Raw genomic sequence first — 23,466 nt, 5'->3', positions numbered from 1 at the left:
ACCCGGGGCCTCCAGATAAGAGGCAGATATGTTACCCTTGCACCGCAGGGCCGGCAGGTAAGAAACGAACCACAAAAATATGCCAGTCTCTTTCTTTGTAATTTCAGTATGTGTTCTAGTGTGAATGCAATCAGTTGAAAGCCTCTGAAAATTGATACAATAAGTAAACTAAGGTCACATTACATTACCTGCAACTTCTGCTTGACTTCCGTAGAAGCGACTGCACTCTGTTCGTGTTTCTCCTTTTTCTTAAGAGCTTCCAGCCGCTCCTTCTCCCGCCTTTCACGTTCCTCTTCCAATTGTTCCCATAGCTAAAGCACAACATTTCAACAGTCACTATTTCTCACAGGTGTTCACACAAAGTAACATAAACAAACTCTAAAAATATGACTCATTGCCACAAACTTTGTACTAAAGCAAGAAGAACAAGAAGATGAATTCAGTCAGTGCGACCTGTGTGACATTAAAACACTAGCAGAAAAAATGGATAAGTTAAAATGTACACGGAGACTGTCACCAGTATCCAGGTTTCAGTTAGAAAGGTTAAATAACACTAAATTTTAAACACTGTTTAAACTGTATTTGGGGGTATGTGATAGCCGAGGGGCATTGTCAGGAGGCAGGGTTTCTGATCCCAGCCAATGCATAAGGGGTATTTCAGTAGTTCAGATTGCACATAAAACTGAAGGTCCTGTGGCTAAGACCATGATATCGACAGACGTGTAAAACTACATGCTCGGTTGCTTTTGAAGCTCCAGTTATAAACCTCTTTTTCTTCTTCTTCTACTTCTCCTTCTTCTCCTTAATCAGTTTACCCTCCAGGGTTGGTTTTCCCCTCGGACTCGGCGAGGGATCCCACCCCTACCGCCTCAAGGGCAGTGTCCTGGAGCATTAGACATTGGGTCAGGAGATACAACTAGGGAGAATGACCAGTACCTCGCCAAGGCGGCCTCACCTGCTATGCTGAACAGGGACCTTGGAGGAGGATGGGAAGATTGGAAGGGATAGACAAGGAAGAGGGAAGGAAGCGGCCGTGGCCTCAAGTTAGGTACCATCCCGGCATTTGTCTGGAGGAGAAGTGGGAAACCACTTCCCACGGAAAACCACTTTCAGGATGGCTGAGGTGGGAGTCGAACCCACCTCTACTCATTTGACCTCCCGAGGCTGAGTGAACCCCGTTCCAGCCCTCGTACCACTTTTCAAATTTCGGGCCTCCGGGGATGGCAGCTAATCACACTAACCACTACACCACAGAGGCGGACTGGTTATAAACTTCTTCTTTATACCAGTATACCGGGTGAGTCAGCCGCGCCTGACGTTTCTTCTTTTAGGCATCCCAACGAACGTCCGTGGGGTGATGGTCGATTTTCCTTTGCCTTATACCAAGCTACAGTCGTCTTTAAAGCACTTACTGCGTCATCACTGCACAACTTTTGCAAAAACTTGTATGCGACAGGTATTTACACAATACATCAAACTGTCATACGGTTATGTAAAACGTACGTGCCAATAATTATAACCTTTCGATTCGATATGAAATTATCGCTAAAAGTGATGGCATAATGATAGAAAACGAGTGTATGTTTGTGAAGCGGGACGTAGTTTTACACCAAGTACGCTTTCTGATAAACGGGAGACAACAGTCACCGTGGTGTAGTGGACTAACCACAGACCTGTTGATGCATGTTGCGTTGGTAGGTGGGTTCGAATCCAAAGAGCGATAAATATTTTATTCATATTTTAAACTTTGAGGATCAAATAAGAGGCCATTCGTGCCAAATTCGACCTATAGCATGCATGTTGAATGTGTAGTGGCCTGACACTTGGTGTAGCCTAGCTAAGGTTGCCATAAGGTTCAGGATGAATCAGGACACCAACATCGACAGGTTCCAACCATAGGCGCCGACTCCACGGGAGCACTTGTCCCTATACAACATACCTGTACAGTGGTACGGGGACGCAATCATGTTTTGCTCCTGTAAGAATATCTGATATTTTCATCCTTGCCCCGTGCTCAAGACCAAAAGTCGGCGCCTATGGCTCCAACGAGTGTATTTGGTTACCAAAATACACACTTGTTATATGATGTTAATGTTAAAAATCAACTAGAGAAATAATAAGAAATCACACGGTACTTTATGTAAAACACCTACCGTACTTTACAGACCACACCAAAATTATATAATATTCAATGTTATTTGCATAGATTTTTAAGTAACGTGGAATTACTCATTTCTCAATAACACGAATAAATGAAAACTACTGGGAAGTGGGCCGCCGTAGGCCAAGTGTCGAAGTAGTTCAGATGGAAAGCGGGCGGGTAGATATGGGCAGTGCTCGAGGTAGGAGGTTCGAATCCCACATATTTCTTTTTTAACAGCCATTTGCCTGGGATGTGGTAATGTTGCATACTTAATAGCTTCCAAGGACCGATTTGTTTATTTGACCCTGTAAAATACCGTATGTATCGTTGTATTAGATATGGTGCTGGGTTGGACGAGGATGTGCAGATGGTCTGTGTCCAGCATAGGCTGGGAAGTGGGCGCCGTAGGTCAAGTGACGCAGTAGCTACTTGGCTAGCGGGCGGTAGGATGTGTGATAGTTGGTAGTGCTCGAGTGTTAGAAGGTTCCAGTCCCATGCAAGTATGTTTTTAAGCCAGTTGCCTGGGATGTGGCAAGCTTGTATACTTAATACCGATATTTTTCACAGACTGATTTGTTTATTTGGCCCTGAAAAGGGCCGTTGCTATGGAGCTGGATAGATAGAGGCTTGGAAACATGTGATAGGATTTCAGTTAACAAACGTCGTTTAACGCAGCACCTGCTCGAAGTGACGACCTCCGTGGTCGATACAGAGCTGCGCACGATGTTGTAAGGATCGTCTGGCCCGTTGCAACATCTCTGGCGAAACCAATCGGCATGCCTCGGTGATGAGCTATAGCAGGTGACAAGGAATGGCCGGCCCCTGTGCATGCACCAATTGTTTTACATGGTCCCACAGAAACAAATCCAGGGGAGTAAGATCGGGCGATCTTGCGGGTCAGGGGACAGGTCCTCCACTTCCTATCCATTTAGCAGGATACGTCGCATGGAGATGGTTTCGAAAGACCGCCGCGTGCAGTGGAGCTGTCATACTGAAACCACATCCTGCAGCGGTCAAGGAGTGGCACATGTTCCAAAAACGGTGGTAGTTCATCTTGGAGAAACCGCAGATAGCGTTGGCTGGTCAGAAGGCCCTCAAAGACGTGAGGACCGATGAGGTGATCACCCATGATTCCACACCGTACATTCATGCCCCACTATAGCCCCACTGTACCTGAAAAGCTGTCTGTCGCACCCAACAGGGATGATCCACACTCCAGTAATGCACATTATGGCGATTAACGGTTCCATTGTTGTGGAACTGCGCTTCGTCCGTAAATAAGAGAGTCGCTAGAAATGCAGGCTCAGTGTCCACATGCCGTAGGATCCATTGACAGAACGCCACGCGGGCATGGAAATCATGACCATGGAGTTCCTGGTTGTAACTGCAGATGCTACGGGTGTAACCGTTGGGTATGCAGTATCCACATAACAGACGCTCGGCTGATGTTCGTCTACTGTGCAATGGCCTGTGTGCTAGTATGAGGGTTACGCCGGATAGCGTCAAACACGACCTCTTCAATGTCAACAGACGTCACGGGATGATCTCGAACAGGCCGTGTCCTTCCCAGGGATGAAGTATCCCGCAGGCGTCTTTCCACACTTCGAAATGTCATGCCCATCGGTTGTCGTCTATCCGGATAGCGTTCTCGGTACAGGCGCTGGGCCTGGTTTGCATTCTGTCTACCTTCTCCATAGATAAGTAAAGTAGTATAATTGGATGGTTCGGCGGCCTCCTCCTCCTCCGGCTCTCGGAAGAGGCCTCCTCCTCAGCCAGTGGCCTCCTCCTCCTCCTCAGCCAGTGGCCTCCCAGTGGCCACCTCCTCCTCCTCCTCAGCCAGTGGCCTCCCAGTGGCCTCCTCCACCTCAGCCAGAGGCCTCTTCCAGTGCTGCCAACTTAACCTAACTAGCGCGAGATAAACAAAGCCACGTGCTTTTTGACAGACAACAACGCACCGCTAACCTCAGTACTGCCATCTTGACGGGCCTAAACCTCAGTAGTGCCAACTTAACCTCACAAGCGCGAGGTAAACAAAGCCACGTGCTTTTTGACAGCCACGTGCTTTTTGACAGATTTGTAAACAAAGCCACGTGCTTTTTGACAGCTGTCATCGACAACAACGCATCGCAAACCTCAGTACTACCATCTTGACGGGCCTAAACCCCAGTAGTGCCAACTTAACCTAACTAGCATGAGGTAAACAAAGCCACGTGTTTTTTGACAGCCACGTGCTTTTTGACAGATTTGTAAACAAAGCCACGTGCTTTTTGACAGACAACAACGCATCGCAAACCTCAGTACTGCTATCTTGATGGACCTAAACCTTAGTGGTACCAACTTAACCTCACTAGCGCGAGGTAAACAAAGCCACGTGCTTTTTGACAGCTACGTGCTGTTTTGACAGCTGTCATCCGCCATCTTTAAACCACAAAGCACTGTGCTGCCCTCTATATCGCAGTAGCTGCAAAATTCGTCACCTGTCATCGACAGTGCTGCCATCTTGACGGGTCTAAACCTTAGTGCTACCAACTTAACCTAACTAGCGCGAGGTAAACAAAGCCACGTGCAGCTGTCATCCGCCATCTTTGAGCACAGTGCTGCCCTCTTTAGCTACTTACCTTTGAAATGTGGTGGCGGATAATTTGAAAAATGCTTTTTGACAGCAGCCATCTTGCATCGCAAACCTCAGTGCTGCCCTCTTTAGCTAGATACCTGTGGTAGCAGACAATTCCACGTGACAGCAGCCATCTTTAATCAAGAGAGCACCGTGCTGCCCTCTATGTGGTGACGGCAAATTCCACGTGCTCTTGTTTGGAAACAAACTCACGTGCTTTTTTTTGACAGCTACCATCCACCATCTTTAATCAACAGAGCACAGTGCTGTACTCTTTAGCTAGATACCTTTGAAATGTGGTGGCGGCAATTTGAAAAATTCTATGTGCTCTTGTTGGGAAACAAAGCCACGTGCTTTTTTGACAGCTGTCATCCGCCATCTTTAATCAATAGAGCACTGTGCTGCTATCATGCGGGCAATTTCGTTAGCTGTCATCCGCCATCTTTAATCCAGAGAGAACAGTGCTGCACTCTATGTGGTGGCGGTAAATTCTATGTGCTCTTGTTTGGAAACAAATTCACGTGCTATTTTCTGACAGCTGTCATCCGCCATCTTTAATCCAGAGAGAACAGTGCTGCCCTCTATGTGGTGGCGGTAAATTCCACGTGCTCTTGTTTGAAAACATACTCACGTGCTTTTTTGACAGCTGTCATCCGCCATCTTTAATCCAGAGAGAACAGTGCTGCACTCTATGTGGTGGCGGTAAATTCCATGTGCTTTACAAACCTATGTGCTTTTCTGACAGCTGTCATCCGCCATCTTTAATCTAGAGAGAACAGTGCTGCACTCTATGTGGTGGCGGCAAATTCCACGTGCTTTACAAACCTATGCGCTTTTCTGTCATCCACCATCTTTAATCTAGAGAGAACAGTGCTGCACTCTATGCGGTGGCGGTAAATTCTACGTGCTTTACAAACCTATGCGCTTTTCTGTCATCCACCATCTTTAATCTAGAGAGAACAGTGCTGCACTCTATGTGGTGGTGGCAAATTCTACGTGCTCTTATTTGGAAACAAATTCTACTCGCTCTTCAGCTGTCATCTACCATCTTTAATCAAGAGAGCACCGTGCTGCCCTCTTTGTGGTGGCGGATAATTTGAAAAAATTCTTTTCGACAAGCAGCCATCTTTAATCCAGAGAGAACAGTGCTGCCCTCTTTAGCTACTTACCTTTGAGGCGGTTAATTTGAAAAATTCTTTTCGACAAGCTGCCATCTTTAATCCAGAGAGAACAGTGCTGCCCTCTTTAGCTACTTACCTTTGAGGCGGTTAATTTGAAAAATTCTAGCTGCCATCTTTAATGAAAAGGGCATCGTGGTGCTATCTTGCGGGTAATATTTTACGTCACAGCTGTCATCCACCATCTTGCATTGCTAACCTTAGTGCTGCCCTCTTTAGCTACTTACCTTTGACAAGCTGTCACCCGCCATATTGCATCGCAAACCTCAGTGCTGCACTCTATGTGGTGGCGGATAACTTGAAAAAATCTTTTTGACAAGCAGCCATCTTTAATCAACAGAGCACCGTGCTGACATCTTTAGCTACCACCATCTTACATCGCTTACCTCGCTGCTGCACTCTATGTGGTGGCGGTTAATTCGAACAAGTTTAATCACGCATCGGGTAAGCTAGAGTAAGCACGTGCTGCAGTGATGACGTTATCATGCATGTTTAAACCCGTTCGTTGACTAAAAGCTTTAGTCTTCGGGAAACAGTGATAGAGTGTGGAGTGCAAACATGACGAAAACATTAATAGTTGATGTGCAAGGCTTTAAAGTAAACGGAAACAAGTTTGTGTTTAAAGAGGTGGCTGTGTTAGATTGCTGTGTGTTGTGGGCACCAAAACTTGTTAGTTTAGTATTTAGTCCACCGTTCCCTTACTGTTTGCAAACAGATGAAGATAAAAAGCAGACTCAGTGGATTGAAAACAATTTAGGTTTGAAGTGGGAAGAAAAAGGAATACCTTATCGTTTTCTACCTTTAATGATGAATGCACATTTGTCAAGAGCAGATCTTGTTCTTTTAAAGGGTTGTGAAAAGAAAGAATGGTTGCGTGATTTTCTACCATCATCATGTGAAGTTATCGACATGCATGAATTGGGGTGCCCATCATTTAAAACTCTTCCGAAAGAGCATAGTAGAGAAACAACTAAACAGTCTTTACAACATGTATGCATGCTCTTTGATTGGTTGTGTCGCAGTGCATGTCGGGAAGTGAACAACATATGTAAAGTGCAGTGTCGAAATAACCTTAGTGTAAAAGAAACATTTGTAGAGTAAAGACATCATGTCATTTCTAACAGATACTAAGTGTAACGCAGTTGAAAAGGCGATCGTAAAGTTTTATGCATGCAAAAAGAAACTAAACACTTTTACTGAAGAAGAGTTAAATGCATTACCAAAGGCATTTTTGGTCAATGTAGCTGCGAATGCTGTAAAGAAGATTTGGGATAAGGTGCCTCGTGAGTGGACTCAAGATCCTGTTTTGTCAGAGCTTCAAACGTGTAGTTTACATCATGAACACGTGAGTTTAGCTAGAAGACCTTCTGTGAGACAGTGCCGTACATGTCAACTAATTAAACTGTATCACGGACCTGAAACTAACGAGTTGTCTTCGCTTATAAACACTTATCATGGCTGTGGAGAGAGTAAACAAGGAAAAGGTGAAGAAACGTGCTGGGAGAAAGATGAGGAAGCATGTTGGGCGTGGACTCATCAATAGAGTGATTGATCTTCTTTTCTTCGTGCTTCATCTCCCCTGCGGCCCTAGAACACGTTCGCCTGATACGTAGTTACATGCTGCCTGCATAGAGTGTAGCTGTTAAAATCTGCTTCGTAAAGTTATGCTGTGTGTGTGTGTGTGTATGTGTTATTACCTAGTGCTTTAGCTGCTCAGAAGAATATAGCAGCACTTGTCGTTGTTGGTGCAATAAAACGAAAAACTGAGTGACAAAGACCGTAACATGAACAAAGGATAAAAATGTATGTATATAGTCTAAAATAAATATGAATTGTCAAAACATATTACAGGTGTTGTTTAATCCTACAGCATGTCCTAGTGACTTAGAAGAAAGGAAACGTAGAGGATTAAAAGAAAACACACATAAGATTTAAAGTACATCCTCTTTATTAATCCATGAATTAAAGCTGTTATTAAAACCAAGCCATTTAACATACAGTTTATTACCACGACGTCGAATAACACGTTCAACTAAATAGTGATCAGGATATTTTTTTTTCTGCAGTTCTTCGATGTAGAATCCTCCTACAATAGGCTGTCCTCTGAGATCGCGAAGTAAATACGTAACTGGATTAGTAAGCTTAACACTTCTGATTTGAAAAATTTCAGTGCTCCAGTTAGGTGTGTATCCTTTTGCAAAGATAGACTTGTGTTTGCTGATGCGAACGAAATCACCTTCTTTAAAGCGATAGCGACGTGGATCAGCTGTTTTGATTACAAGATGAATAGCATCTAGACGAGGTGTATTCTTTGTAACAAGACGTGGCTTTGTTCCGATAGTGCGATGAGGTGTATCGTTGTAGGTAGATAAAAGTCTAGGTAGCAGATCAATCCAACGATATGAACCTTGCGCTGTAAATTCTCGCCACATCATTGTTTTGAGTGTACGATTAAAGCGTTCTACAACACTTGCCTTGAGATTACTGAACGTAGAGTAGTGTTGAATGCCAAGTAACTTGAGGTAAGAAGAAAAATCCTTGTTGTAAAACTCTTTACCTTGATCAGTTTGAAGAAGCCTTGGGCAGCGTTTCGATTCTTCAACAATATGTTTAAATGCTTCTTTAACTTGAGCTGCTGTTTTAGAACGCACGGGTTGTGCAAAAGCAAACTTTGAGTACACATCGATAACAGTAAGTAGATACTTATAGCCCTTATTACTAGAAGCATATGGAATCATTTCTACTAAGTCTGCTTGCCAGAGATCATCTTTTCCTCGTGTAATAACGCGTCTGCAACAGTAGGTGCGACGTGCTGGTTTATGTAACTCATGTGCGATGTTTACCTTTACAGGTGAGATTTTCTCTTGACAAGCCATTATAAAATAATACCGGCATAACGTAGTTCTCTTTCTATTTCTAGAATTTCTGATCCGTGACCAGTGTGACCAGCCTCTTGCGATGCTCTTAAAAGTTGTAATCGTTCAACGAGTAAGTTTGGGTCATTCCAGTATCTTACATCCACATACGGCAACAAAGGCTTGTAGATAACGTCTAGACTACGTGCAGTCGGAAACAGCTTAGAAATAAACTCACGATACTTGTAACTCTTATTCGCATTTACAGCTTCTGTTCTCTTGTAATTACGTCGTGTTGCATCGGTAGCAAAAAGTATTGCTTTATACTTTTTAAGATCATCTTGTAAAATTATATCCTTGTCAGGTATTCGTGAGAAAAGAAGTTCTAAGAGTCCTTTCGTAGGTTTATAGGTAACACCTTTTACAATGAGTTTGTTGCTATTAATCTTAACATTTGAATTTCCTATCCGGAAACACTCATCTTCGTAGCGAATACCATAGGTAGTGTCAGTTTGTCCTGTAAAAAGTTTTTCTATATAAGGTGCAAAGAGAGATCCATAGGTATCTTGAATAAAAGTTCTAAACTGATTGCGATATTCTGGTGTAATCATAACCTCAGACAAAGATGGTAGATTTTGCGTCGATGTAGTAGGTGTTTCTGCAATAACATCTGTAGTTAAAAACTCAACACGCTTAGATGGTGATGCATCATTAAGTCCTTCTTCTTCTTCTTCCTTATCTTCCTCTTCTTGATCTACATCCTGCTTCTTCTCTTCCGTATCTTCTTCATGCTTTTCTTCTTCATGCTTCTCTTTATGATATGATGTTTGCATAGAAGCAAAACTTGAAGTAGACTGCGGTAATGAAGTAGAATTAAAAATTTCTTTGAGTGGTGTACTTAGTTGTGTTTTTAAAAATAAATCCGTGTCTGCTTGAATACTTTTAAGCTCTTTAAATTTCCGTCGAATATTGTTTCGAGCTTGGATGATATGTTTTGTGATCTCCTTGCTAGATGTTAACATGATGGTGGTTTTTAATCAAGTAGTTACTGTAATTCTGTGTTAATGCATATAAAATGATCGAAACCCATGCGATATCGTCCATGCTGTACATCACTTTCTTTATCAATAACTAAAAAGCTGTAACGGTGTAATGACCAACATTTAGCACACATACGTTTAAAGTCATCGAATGTCATATCAGTGTTAACATGATCGTTATACACATGTCGCATGTTGCGCTCATCTTGCCGAAAAAGCACAATAACATTTGCGTTGTCGCGTATCAACTGCTTGGGCACACGAGAATAGGTTTGGCACAAATAGATGCAATCAACATATTTATGTCGACCCATACTAAAGAATGCACGAATAACGTTTTGCTGTTCTGTTGCGACATCATCAAAGATCATTAGAGAATTAGGAAGCACATCGTCTGGTGATGGTACTTGCTCATGTGAATTAAATTTAAAATATCTTATTCCATCTTTAACTAGATCGTGCATTACAGTTTGTAGAATAGTATATAGCGGCTGATAGAGTGACTTTGCGAAAACGTAAATATTCTCGAATCGTATACCATTTACAGAAGTAATAAGTGTGAGTAAAAGATTTGTTTTACCGCATCCCGACGGACCTGATATAATACATCGCACAGTAAAAGGAAACAACGTTCCATGACGTTTTCTTGTAGTTGTACTAGAACTAGGTAAGAGATGTGGTACAATGTCGGTAACAGGTAGCGTGTCTTGCTGCTTTATAATCTTCATGATAACTGAATCATAAAGTACGTAATAGTAATATATATATATATATATTAAACGAAACAAGAGGCAACGGTTAGTTTATGATTTGCTCTTGACTAGTAAAGTCGTGTCCAGCATGGTGAAACAACGATATCCAAACGACATGAAGAAGAAGAAGAAAGTAAAAACTGTTGGATGGAAAGATGTTATAAAGGCTGCGCAAAAAGCTATTCGAGGGGAATACAATCCTCGTGTAGCTATTACTAAGGCGTTACGCGCAGCAAGAGCGAGAATTTCTCCAAAGTGCAGAGCAATATTTAGTAAACGTGCGCGAATTATTCCTGTACCAAAACGAGGAGGATTTCTTCCTGCGCTGTTTGCTGGCTTAGCAGCTTTAGGGTCATTGCTAGGTGGTGCTAGTGCTGTAGCGAGAACTGTCAAAGCTGTAGAAGAAGCGAAACAACAGTTGAAAGAGAGTGAACGTCATAACAAGACGATGGAGGCAATTGCGTTACGAGGCAAAGGTGTGAACATGAAGCTAGCGCCATACAAGAAAGGGCTTGGTATCTACATTTCTCCAAAAAACGTCTACTGAATGCACTGCCATATCGAGCTCTAACGCATGATGAAGTTTTTACGTTTGCTAAACAACTAGGAATTCATTATTTTCGAGGAGTGTATATGCGTGATCAACTACCAGCACGTCCACGTGAACGTGAAAGTGCCGTAATTAACTTGGACGACAGTCGTGGACCTGGAACTCATTACGTTGCTTATGTAAAACGTAAATCTAAAGTATGGTATTTTGATAGCTATGGAGATTTACCTCCTCCTTTTGAGCTCATACGTTATTTCGGAAGCAGTGCAGACATTGTTTACAATAAAAACCGTGTGCAAAACTTTAATACACGCATGTGCGGACGATTATGTCTTATGTTCTTATATCAAACCCAGACAGTAGAGAAAGTGTATTAGTGTCTACGTGATGACGAACAGTGAAAGAACGTTTGCTGTACGTGGAGAAGGACCTGAAACAACCATCTATTTTAATCCGCCAATCGAACTTGGTTATCAGCCGCATAGTCTTGGACTAGTATCGTTTGAAAGCTACAATAAAATCTATAATGTGCGTGATGGTTTAAACAAGTTCTATTACGATGAGTATGTGCTAACACTACCCTCAGGTAGTTATACAGTAGATGATATTCACGACTATATTGAAAGTACGTTAATTGATCAGTTTGGGGAAGATAGTTTTAGTAATCATAATTACAAGTTCTCAATCACTATAAGCAACATTACGCACAAATGTGTTATTGAATCATCATTTAAGATTGACTTCAAATCACAACCTGATTCGATTGGTCCACTGCTTGGATTTTCATCGAGGGAGCTCCTACCGAACGTACGTTACGAGTCTGATCAACCTATAAAACTCTTCGATGATTATAATGTGAACATTACTTGTAATATTATTACAGACTTGAATAGTAATCTACAACCTTCGCACGTCCTGCACGACTTTATTGTTATAGAGGAACGTGGATATACTATTTGTGAGAAACCAGCAGTAGTTCTTTATCATCCTGTGTCTGTAAAACACATTAGCAACATTACTCTTAGACTTGTAAATAAACATAATCAGCTTATTCATTTAGATCAGCACGCGTACGTAGCTTACAAACTACATCTTAAACCAGTATGAAAACCATCTATAAAACACGGTGTACATTCCGAAGGCATACTACATGTGTGCAGAGACTCATCGAGTTAACAGATACCCATAAGCAGATACTCCAAGATTTAGGATATACACTACTACAACAGAATGGAAGAAATGCTAGACATTACGAATACAGTAGAAAGTCGTGAAGGTGTAGTACGAAGTGAGCTTCATTCTTATCAACCTTTTACGTTTGGATTAAATAACAATGATGAAATTCATTTTATTATTAATCAACAAGATGTTTACACCTTACCACACGAAAGCTACCTCTATATTGAAGGACGATTAGAAAAGTCTGATGGAAGTGGACCAAGCACTTCACAACTAAACAACCATGCTCTAGCTTTTCTCTTTTCTGAAGCGCGATATGAAGTAAATAATGTTGAAATAGATCGAACGAAGAATGTTGGTATTACAAGCGCAATGAAACTCTACCCTTCTTTCTGTGATGAAGAAAGTAATCTTTTGCGGATGGCTGGATGGTGTCCAAAATCTACTAACAACTGGATGATTAATGAGGATGGAACTTTTACGGGTATGTTATCACTGAAACATATTTTTGGATTCGCAGAAGACTTTACACGTATTATAATCAACGTAAAACAAGAGCTTATTCTAATCCGTGATCGAAGTGATTACAATTCTCTTAAAGCAGTAGAAACACCTGTAGAATCGAAAATAACACTGCATCGTATACTGTGGCGGATCCCACATGTAACCTTATCTGATCGTGAAAAACTTCGATTGCTCAAGATTGTAGAAAATGATACACCATTACCTATACGTTTTAGAAGTTGGGAGCTGCATGAATATCCTGTGTTACCACCTACAAACAAGCATAGCTGGGCAGTTAAAACATCACGTTTTACTGAGAAGCCCTTGTACATTATTTTTGGATTTCAAACTAATCGTAAATTCAATCACGAAAAAGATAGCTCACTGTTTGATCACTGCAAATTAAGACACGTTAGACTATATCTCAATGGAATTACGTATCCCTACGAAAACATCGACATTAACTTTGAGAAAAATAAGTTTGGGATGCTCTATGACATGTTTTGTAAATTTCAATCATCGTATTATCAGAAAGAAGATCGTCCGCTATTTACACCTCAAGAATTTAAAAATAAAGCACCGATTGTAGTTATAGACTGCTCTTATCATGAAGAATCTATAAAAGAATCTCCAGTTGATATTCGTTTAGAATTTGAAACATCTGAAAACATTCCTGCTAACACAGCAGCCTATTGTCTTATTATTCATATGAGTGATGTTACTTACCATCCGCTAACGAATATTGTTACGAGACTATAAATAAGAATAGATCTTTATCATTTTCATTAGTGTGTGCTTCGACATCGTACGCTATGGAACAAAACTGTAAATGTGCATGCTGTTTGCATGCTCATACGCAACATCTTATTTATGTTTCACGAGTGAGTGAGGCTATTAAGATGTTCTATAAACGTAGATCATCGATGCCGAAACATCTTATTCAATACTTACCACCAGGATTTTTATATACGTACGCTGCCTCTTACGTACATAATTTTTGGGACATCCTTCCTCTACACAGTAAAATGTCAATCGAAGTAGCTTTATGCAGAACTTGTGAGCGACATTACAAGCATCGAGGAGAAAATGGTGATGATGATTGGGATGGACCAAATCCGAGGATTGAACACTGTACACAGTGTATGAATGAACTTTCTCTAGTACTTCATGATGATGATGATGATTCCGAAAAGGAATAACAGCAAGGTAAGAAGTACATGATCTTCTCTGTAAAGCATAACATACTTAGTATAATATATTTCTAAATGCTTTGTTTAATTTGAATGTTGCAGGAGGCATTTCGGAAGCATACGTTGTTAAGAAGCACACCAACCTTGTCAGCAGCAAAAACGAACACTGTTGTAGTACATTTGTAAATAAATATTTGATCGCATTCAAAAAATGTTGTACTTATTGCATTGCTTTACACCGACTTACTCTTAAGAAAACGATCAGGTCTAAACATGCACAATGACGTCATCACAACAGCACTTGCTTACTCTAGCTTTCCCGATGCATGTTTAAACTCGTTCGAATTTACCGCTACCACATTCCTTTACATCGACTTACTCTTAAGAAAACGGACAAGTCTAAACATGTATGATGATGTCATCACAACAGCACGTGCTTACTCTAGCTTACCCGATGCGTGATTAAACTTGTTCGAATTAACCGCCACCACATAGAGTGCAGCAGCGAGGTAAGCGATGTAAGATGGTGGTAACTAAAGATGTCAGCACGGTGCTCTGTTGATTAAAGATGGCTGCTTGTCAAAAAGATTTTTTCAAGTTATCCGCCACCACATAGAGTGCAGCACTGAGGTTTGCGATGCAATATGGCGGGTGACAGCTTGTCAAAGGTAAGTAGCTAAAGAGGGCAGCACTAAGGTTAGCAATGCAAGATGGTGGATGACAGCTGTGACGTAAAATATTACCCGCAAGATAGCACCACGATGCCCTTTTCATTAAAGATGGCAGCTAGAATTTTTCAAATTAACCGCCTCAAAGGTAAGTAGCTAAAGAGGGCAGCACTGTTCTCTCTGGATTAAAGATGGCAGCTTGTCGAAAAGAATTTTTCAAATTAACCGCCTCAAAGGTAAGTAGCTAAAGAGGGCAGCACTGTTCTCTCTGGATTAAAGATGGCTGCTTGTCGAAAAGAATTTTTTCAAATTATCCGCCACCACAAAGAGGGCAGCACGGTGCTCTCTTGATTAAAGATGGTAGATGACAGCTGAAGAGCGAGTAGAATTTGTTTCCAAATAAGAGCACGTAGAATTTGCCACCACCACATAGAGTGCAGCACTGTTCTCTCTAGATTAAAGATGGTGGATGACAGAAAAGCACATAGGTTTGTAAAGCACATGGAATTTACCGCCACCACATAGAGTGCAGCACTGTTCTCTCTGGATTAAAGATGGCGGATGACAGCTGTCAAAAAAGCACGTGAGTATGTTTTCAAACAAGAGCACGTGGAATTTACCGCCACCACATAGAGGGCAGCACTGTTCTCTCTGGATTAAAGATGGCGGATGACAGCTGTCAGAAAATAGCACGTGAATTTGTTTCCAAACAAGAGCACATAGAATTTACCGCCACCACATAGAGTGCAGCACTGTTCTCTCTGGATTAAAGATGGCGGATGACAGCTAACGAAATTGCCCGCATGATAGCAGCACAGTGCTCTATTGATTAAAGATGGCGGATGACAGCTGTCAAAAAAGCACGTGGCTTTGTTTCCCAACAAGAGCACATAGAATTTTTCAAATTGCCGCCACCACATTTCAAAGGTATCTAGCTAAAGAGTACAGCACTGTGCTCTGTTGATTAAAGATGGTGGATGGTAGCTGTCAAAAAAAAGCACGTGAGTTTGTTTCCAAACAAGAGCACGTGGAATTTGCCGTCACCACATAGAGGGCAGCACGGTGCTCTCTTGATTAAAGATGGCTGCTGTCACGTGGAATTGTCTGCTACCACAGGTATCTAGCTAAAGAGGGCAGCACTGAGGTTTGCGATGCAAGATGGCTGCTGTCAAAAAGCATTTTTCAAATTATCCGCCACCACATTTCAAAGGTAAGTAGCTAAAGAGGGCAGCACTGTGCTCAAAGATGGCGGATGACAGCTGCACGTGGCTTTGTTTACCTCGCGCTAGTTAGGTTAAGTTGGTAGCACTAAGGTTTAGACCCGTCAAGATGGCAGCACTGTCGATGACAGGTGACGAATTTTGCAGCTACTGCGATATAGAGGGCAGCACAGTGCTTTGTGGTTTAAAGATGGCGGATGACAGCTGTCAAAACAGCACGTAGCTGTCAAAAAGCACGTGGCTTTGTTTACCTCGCGCTAGTGAGGTTAAGTTGGTACCACTAAGGTTTAGGTCCATCAAGATAGCAGTACTGAGGTTTGCGATGCGTTGTTGTCTGTCAAAAAGCACGTGGCTTTGTTTACAAATCTGTCAAAAAGCACGTGGCTGTCAAAAAACACGTGGCTTTGTTTACCTCATGCTAGTTAGGTTAAGTTGGCACTACTGGGGTTTAGGCCCGTCAAGATGGTAGTACTGAGGTTTGCGATGCGTTGTTGTCGATGACAGCTGTCAAAAAGCACGTGGCTTTGTTTACAAATCTGTCAAAAAGCACGTGGCTGTCAAAAAGCACGTGGCTTTGTTTACCTCGCGCTTGTGAGGTTAAGTTGGCACTACTGAGGTTTAGGCCCGTCAAGATGGCAGTACTGAGGTTAGCGGTGCGTTGTTGTCTGTCAAAAAGCACGTGGCTTTGTTTATCTCGCGCTAGTTAGGTTAAGTTGGCAGCACTGGAAGAGGCCTCTGGCTGAGGTGGAGGAGGCCACTGGGAGGCCACTGGCTGAGGAGGAGGAGGAGGTGGCCACTGGGAGGCCACTGGCTGAGGAGGAGGAGGAGGCCACTGGCTGAGGAGGAGGCCTCTTCCGAGAGCCGGAGGAGGAGGAGGCCGCCGAACCATCCAATTATACTACTAAGTAACATATCCACATACTCGTCGCTGGAAAAAATCTCGAGGCAGTGAATAAACTTAGTATTGTGGATTGCTTCGAAGGAGGGGAGTTCGCGCAGCTACATTCCTACCTGCCATTGCATGTTGTTATCGTTCCAATGGGCATACTTTGCCCTACCTGTGGTCTACGAAGCTTGGAACATATACGACGTAGCTAACTGGTCACAGGCCATCATTTCCTCATCCTCGTCCAACCCAGCACCATACCCAATGCAACGGTACATACGGTCTCTTACAGGGTCAAATAAACAAATCAGTCCTTGGAAGCTTTCAACTATGCAACCTTACTACATCGCAGGCAACTGGCTGTTAAAATATTCTTATGTGAGATTCGAACCTCCTACCTCGAGCAGTGTCCACTATCACATGCCTCCCCGGCCGCTTGCCATGTGAGCTACTGCGACACAGCCTATGGCGCACAATTCCCAGCCTATACAGTACCGTGTTCCCGGTCTGTTCGTCCATCTCCTGTTTTAAAGTACGTGTTCTGTGTATCTGTACTCGTTTTACGGGTTCATTCCATAATGAATTAATAGTGGCGCTCACGAGTCCTACTGTCTTCTAGCCCGCAAACACACATCTCGTTATATTACCCCGGTTTAGGGAGAGGGACCGATGTCTTTCAGAATTGTAGTAAATGTGAAGGGATGCATAAAACTGGATTGCAAGGGGCTGGTGGACCACCCGGTATATCCATCTGCCAAACCTACTGAAATGTATACGACAACTGACTTTACAAGCTCATGACATTCGTCTGGGGTACTGGCTACAGACAAATGGTTTTACTAGCATCGCCCATATTCCTGCTACTTTCACATTGTCAAAACCAGTGATGAGACTGAGAAAGACAAACAGATAGAGTCTAAATGAAAGTATCAAACTGGATTTAGCTACACCAGAAGACGTCGAGTACTATGAACACTGTACATTAATGAGTCATTACATTATGCCCACCTACCTAATACGATGTAGGACCCACCTTTCGTCCACAAAACCGCGGCCACTCGACGAAGCATCGATTCAATGAGGTGGCAGAAGATATAACACTCGTCAAGCAAGGCTATACCACGGCCGACTTGATGCGTCGCTCTAGCTAGCTCCTTACCGGCCTTCACAACCGGGTCCAAGCACTGTAATCGTAGTAGTTTCATAGCTCGACACGTGGCGTTGGCGGCCTAAGGTTTTGCGGTAGAAATGCATACTCCTCTGTGGAAAAGATATTGGCTTTGATTGCCGATTTATCTTAATTTAGAGATATGGAGAATGTCACATAGGTTAATACTGTTAAAATTATTAAGCCTAAACACTACTTTCGTTGGTATTTGACAAAATAATGTCGTGAAATGAAACTGCGGAGAGGTAAAGTAGCCCAGCTGACGTTTAACTGTGAGGAACAGTAGGTAATCATTTGTATTATTCATAGCATTTAGATAGAGTAGAATTTACCGCAAGGGTATTGTTCAATAATATTGTCTTCTGGTCTTAATCTTCAGATTAAGCGTTAATCGTTCAATTAGAGTTTTAAAATGCTTCAATTGCTGCTCTCAGGAATGGGGCGTGGTTAATACATAAGATACTTATTTTTTTCTACTTAAATATTTGATGTATAGATAACAGAAATATTTTGACCCAAACATGTTTGCAGTTTAATTTTAATAGGCCTAAATAGTTTCAGATTACATTTCACTCATACTCTGCAGTAGAATCTAACAAAAATTCACAGAGAGAAAAGTATTTTGAGTAAATACTTGGAAAAATGTTCCCAGCACAAATAACACCTAGCTCAATGCGTTGGCCTGACTGTCGTAGCAGTAATGGTTCCTACTTTTATGTGTTTAAATGTTGAATTTCAGGTTATTTCGGATAAAAAGGTGTTGTGTTGCTGTCATGTCACTCCACAAAAAGGATTATTCAATAAAAGAAAATTTAGGGATAATAAGTACCCGAAAATAGAAACTGAAAACTAACATGAAAGTGCTCATTTAAGGGTTGTAGTAGCGAGCTATGCAGCCTCTGTGATGTAATGGTTAGTGTGATTAGCTGCCACCCCGGAGGCCCGAGTTCGATTCCCAGCTCTGCCACTAAATTTGGAACGCGGTACAAGGACTGGAATGTGGTCCACTCAGCCTCGGGAGGTCAACTGAGTAAAGGGGGTTCGATTCCCACCTCAGCCATCCTAGAAGTGGTGTTCCGTGGTTCCCCACTTCTCCTCCAGGCAAATGCCGGGATGGTGCCTAACGTAAGGCCACGGCCACTTCCTTCCCTCTTCCTTGATAATTTTTTTTTTTTTGCTAGTTGTTTTACGTCGCACCGACACAGATAAGTCTTATGGCGACGATGGGATAGGAAAGGGCCGTGGCCTTAATTAAGGTACAGCCCCAGCATTTGCCTGGTGTGAAAATGGGAAACCACGGAAAACCATCTTCAGGGCTGCCGACAGTGGGGTTCGAACCTACTATCTCCCGAATACTGGATACTGGCCGCACTTAAGCGACTGCAGCTATCGAGCTAGGTCCTTGATAATTTAGATAGTGCATTGCTTCCACCGTCATGTACAGAAAATGTACAGTAAGTGTTGTCAGTATAAACACAAATAATATATAGACAGCATCTCAGCCATAATGCCTGAGTCATTATACAAAATTGATTTGACTATCTATATTAGGTCATTTTTCGAAATAACACATTCTAAAAGCTCTTCTACAGTGTAAAATGCCTTTATCCTTAAAAAAATTGACAGTAACGTGTTAAATGCACTTTTATCTAATGTTCGAATTGGTAGTGGAAGCTTATTGTACATCTTAAGCTGTTGGTAACAGTGGTTTTTTGTACGTTTACTAAGCCTGGAGTGAGGAGTATCCATATCATTCTTGTATTTTGTGTCGTGCATATGAGTGTAAATCGTTCTTTAAATTCAGAAAGATTCTCTTTTACATGCATAATATTTATAAGAATAAACAAAAAGGGAACTGTAGTCATTTTAGGCTTACAAAGGAAAGAGTCCCTAATTTGTAATCCAGCAATTAGACGAACTGCCTTTTTCTGCCAAATAAATACATTTTTTTATATATGAAAATTACCCATAACCTGATTCCATACAGTACATGAGGGTGAAAGAAAGCATGGTAGGATGCAATTAGCATATCCCGACTGATGCAGGTTTTCAGTTTCCTCAGCAGATGCCACACCCTTGCAGAATTCTGATGTATGTATTTCCCAGGTAAGTCTGGTATCTATATGTAGGCCTAATAATTTAACAGAATTATGGCCGACTTTATTTATAGTATGATCCAATGTAAATATATTTTCTGTTTTAGTGACATTAGTAGTTAATTTATTATGATGAAACCAGTTTTCAACAATTTTAACAGATGTGTTGACTTGGTTCCTTGCAGTTGAACCTCTTCCCTGGTTCCGGAGAACAACCGAGTGTAGATGTAAAAATTATCGCTAAGTGCACGAATATGCAGAGCTAATTAAAGGAATATGCTCTTGATAAACCATGTTACTAAAAGTTATCTACCTTATTTCTAGGGGGTTCACTGAAACGCTGTACATACAGAACGCGCCGCCACTGCTGATGATACAACTTTCCTAAATAGTAATGCTGATGTGATAATTAATGAAACTTTTCATAAGTGAAATGTCGTATGGCTTTTTTTTAGTGCCGGGATATCCCAGGACGGGTTCGGCTCGCCAGGTGCAGGTCTTTCTATTTGACCCCCATAGGCGACCTGCGCGTCGTAATGAGGATGAAATGATGATGAAGACAACACATACACCCAGCCCCCGTGCCATTGGAATTAACCAATTAAGGTTAAAATCCCCGACCTGGCCGGGAATCGAACCCGGGACCCTCTGAACCGAAGGCCAGTACGCTGACCGTTCAGCCAAGGAGTCGGACTTTTCATAAGTAATACGCGTTTTATGAAAATACGTCAACACATAAGTAACAGTAGTCTGCCTAACACGTTCTTGAAGCAGTTATTCCTACGCAGGCAACGTCTTCAAAATCAGAGGAAACTGGATCAGCTCAAAGTAATTGCACCTCATTCTCCATTGCTTTGCTAACTTCTTCGAACTGCAGCTGTGTGCCTTCAAAGGAAAATCACGTTGCTAATCAAGTAATGTCACTATTTTACAGCTAATTAAACATCAATTAACAATAAATCTGAACACGTTATTTTCCACAGCAGTGAACCCCCAAACGTTTAATTCACGCGCCGCCACTGATCATCAGCATATCGAACAGATGTGCAGGGAACAATACATGCTAGATGGTCAGTAGTGTCATTAAAAGTAGGAAAGGTCACAATATGAAGATAAAGTTGGAATTCAAGAGGAGAAATTGGGGCAAATATTAGTTTATAGGAAGGGGAGTTAGGGATTGGAATAACTTACCAAGGGAGATGTTCAATAAATTTCCAATTTCTTTGTAATCATTTAAGAAAAGGCTAGGAAAACAACAGACAGGGAATCTGCCACCTGGGCGACTTCTCTAAATGCAGATCAGTAGTTATTGACTGATTTGATATAGATCATTAACATAGACAAAAAAAGGAAATGTCTTAAAACAGACCCTTGTGTGACACCTGCTTCAACAGTTTCTATATCAGGTTTCTTATCATTTATTACCACCACCTGTTTCATTTGAGGAAAAATAAGATGCCATTAATTGTGTACCCCTTCCAATCTTCCCATCCCCCACACGGCCCCTGTTCAGCATAGCAGGCAAGGGCACCTGGGTGAGGTACCGGTCCTTCTCAATTGTTTCCCCGACCCAAATCTCAAACTCTAAGACACTACTGTACTCTTGAGGCGGTAGAGGTGGGATCCATCGCTGAGTCCGAGGGAAAAGCCAACCCTGGACGGTAAACGGATTAAGAACGAATGAAAGTAGGGAGCTATAATACAAACTGATGTGTTTCAATTATCCTTGTGCTTGTAATGTACTTTTTGCTTCAGGCATATCTTCACCTAGTTATAGTTGTTCCACAGTGAAAGACATTTGAAAATGGATTTGTAAGTAAATCTCAACAATATCATAACTCAACAGATTATGCTTTTATACATTTCAACTTAGTGTTCTCAGCTTTGTGTCAGGTTGTTATTTGTAATGGGAGGCAAGTAATAAATGATTTCTGAAAAATGCGAAAAAATGATTTCCTGAAAGATTACAAATGTTACCATTTAATACCATTATTTCAGAAACTAGTGAACACAGAAAAGAAGAAATTCAGAGCACATGTAAATACTACACCTATTTATCTCTCGGGTAGTATTGTTTTAGAAATTTTTCTTCTGGGACTCTTGGTACTTGGTACTAGTCACCTTACAACTAGGACAGTTAGGAAAAGCTCATGGTACAGAACCGTTCTTTAGTACTCTCCTACTTTTGCCTACAAATGAATAATCATGCTCTTTGAAATGAAGGCTACAGACCAGAGAAGCAGAATTAGTGCTAGGGACAAGGGTATCGCAAGAATTGCTTTGATCCATTCTTTAGTCTTGGCTTGGTCTACAGGGGATTTGTAAAATGATAGTGTTCCCTTGCTCCTCTTTCTGTCCGAAGTACAAAAAGGCAAACAGCAATAAGATATATTCGAATATTTGCGAACACAGTTAAAGAAAAACAAATCACTACACTACAACATTTTAAAAAAGCGAATTAGCGCATAAAGAAGAATTCTTTTTTAAGACGAAGTTACGGCGAGAAATCACTTCGAGCTACTCAATAAATTTGTTCTCGCTTGCAGGAAATTTCTGTTCGAAGTGCAGAAAGGCGCACAACAATATCACATAATCCAAGATTTGTAAACACATTTTTGAAAAACAAATCACTACACCCCGCAAAAAAAAGAAATTAGCGCTCAACTATCAACTCTCAATAACAAACAAACAAACAAACAAACAAACAAACAAACAAACAAATAATCTCATTTCTCACCCATTACCAACACTTACGATAGTAAAACAATAAAAATGAAACTGGAAATACGATAATTTGCGGTACACAGCCAGTGCCTTAGGCGGAGAGCATTCCAGCGGCATTATGGAGAAACTTTCCAAGTACAGCTTTATGCTGGGTCTCACAAGCAATTGATTGTCAAGGCCGGTACAAGCAGCGCAGCGAGGGATCCAGTCGGCCGTGGGCTATGCACTAAAAATCAAATATCGCCGCCCTATTCTCTTTTTTTTAATGGCTCATCACTGCTTCCAACTTGACTAGTTACATATTGAAATCACGAGTCATAACCATCAACAAACTAACCTCAATGTAAGTATCAATAATGGAGGTTCCCTTACACAGGTAAATGATCAATCAAAATTGTACCAGGTGGTACACCTCCACGCCGCTAATTCAAACTTTGCGCCAGTTGAAACTCCTCTACTGGAGGAAGCCTGAACTTTATCTACAGTGTTAATTCTCAAGTTTCTCAGAAGACGTCCCTACTTGTAAATTTTGAAGTTTCTGAACTGGGTCGTTTTCGATGTATTTTTGTTTTGCCTGTAGTAAGAAGTGTGGGCATTCTCTTCTAGATGGCACTACTGAAGGACTACAATTATGCACCCTAGTGCGAAGTGAAAGAACTGTGTTTTTGGAGAAATTTTGGGTTCATAAGTTTGTTCTTT

General features: G+C 41.6%; 1 protein-coding gene across 7 annotated transcripts in view; it reads right to left on the bottom strand.

The window, feature by feature from the left end:
- The window catches only part of HDAC4 (histone deacetylase 4), a 1,180,658-nt gene that overhangs the window by 195,358 nt on the left and 961,834 nt on the right, over positions 1-23,466 (bottom strand). For all 7 annotated transcript variants that reach the window (XM_068226410.1, XM_068226411.1, XM_067142123.2 and 4 more), the window contains one exon: positions 189-311. In XM_068226410.1, coding sequence (XP_068082511.1) covers positions 189-311 — 123 coding nt within the window. The remainder of the gene's footprint in view (positions 1-188; positions 312-23,466) is intronic.

The sequence above is a fragment of the Anabrus simplex genome, chromosome 2 (assembly GCF_040414725.1).
Source record: "Anabrus simplex isolate iqAnaSimp1 chromosome 2, ASM4041472v1, whole genome shotgun sequence".
NCBI lineage: Eukaryota > Metazoa > Arthropoda > Insecta > Orthoptera > Tettigoniidae > Anabrus > Anabrus simplex.
This window is presented reverse-complemented; position numbering and strand designations above follow the sequence as displayed.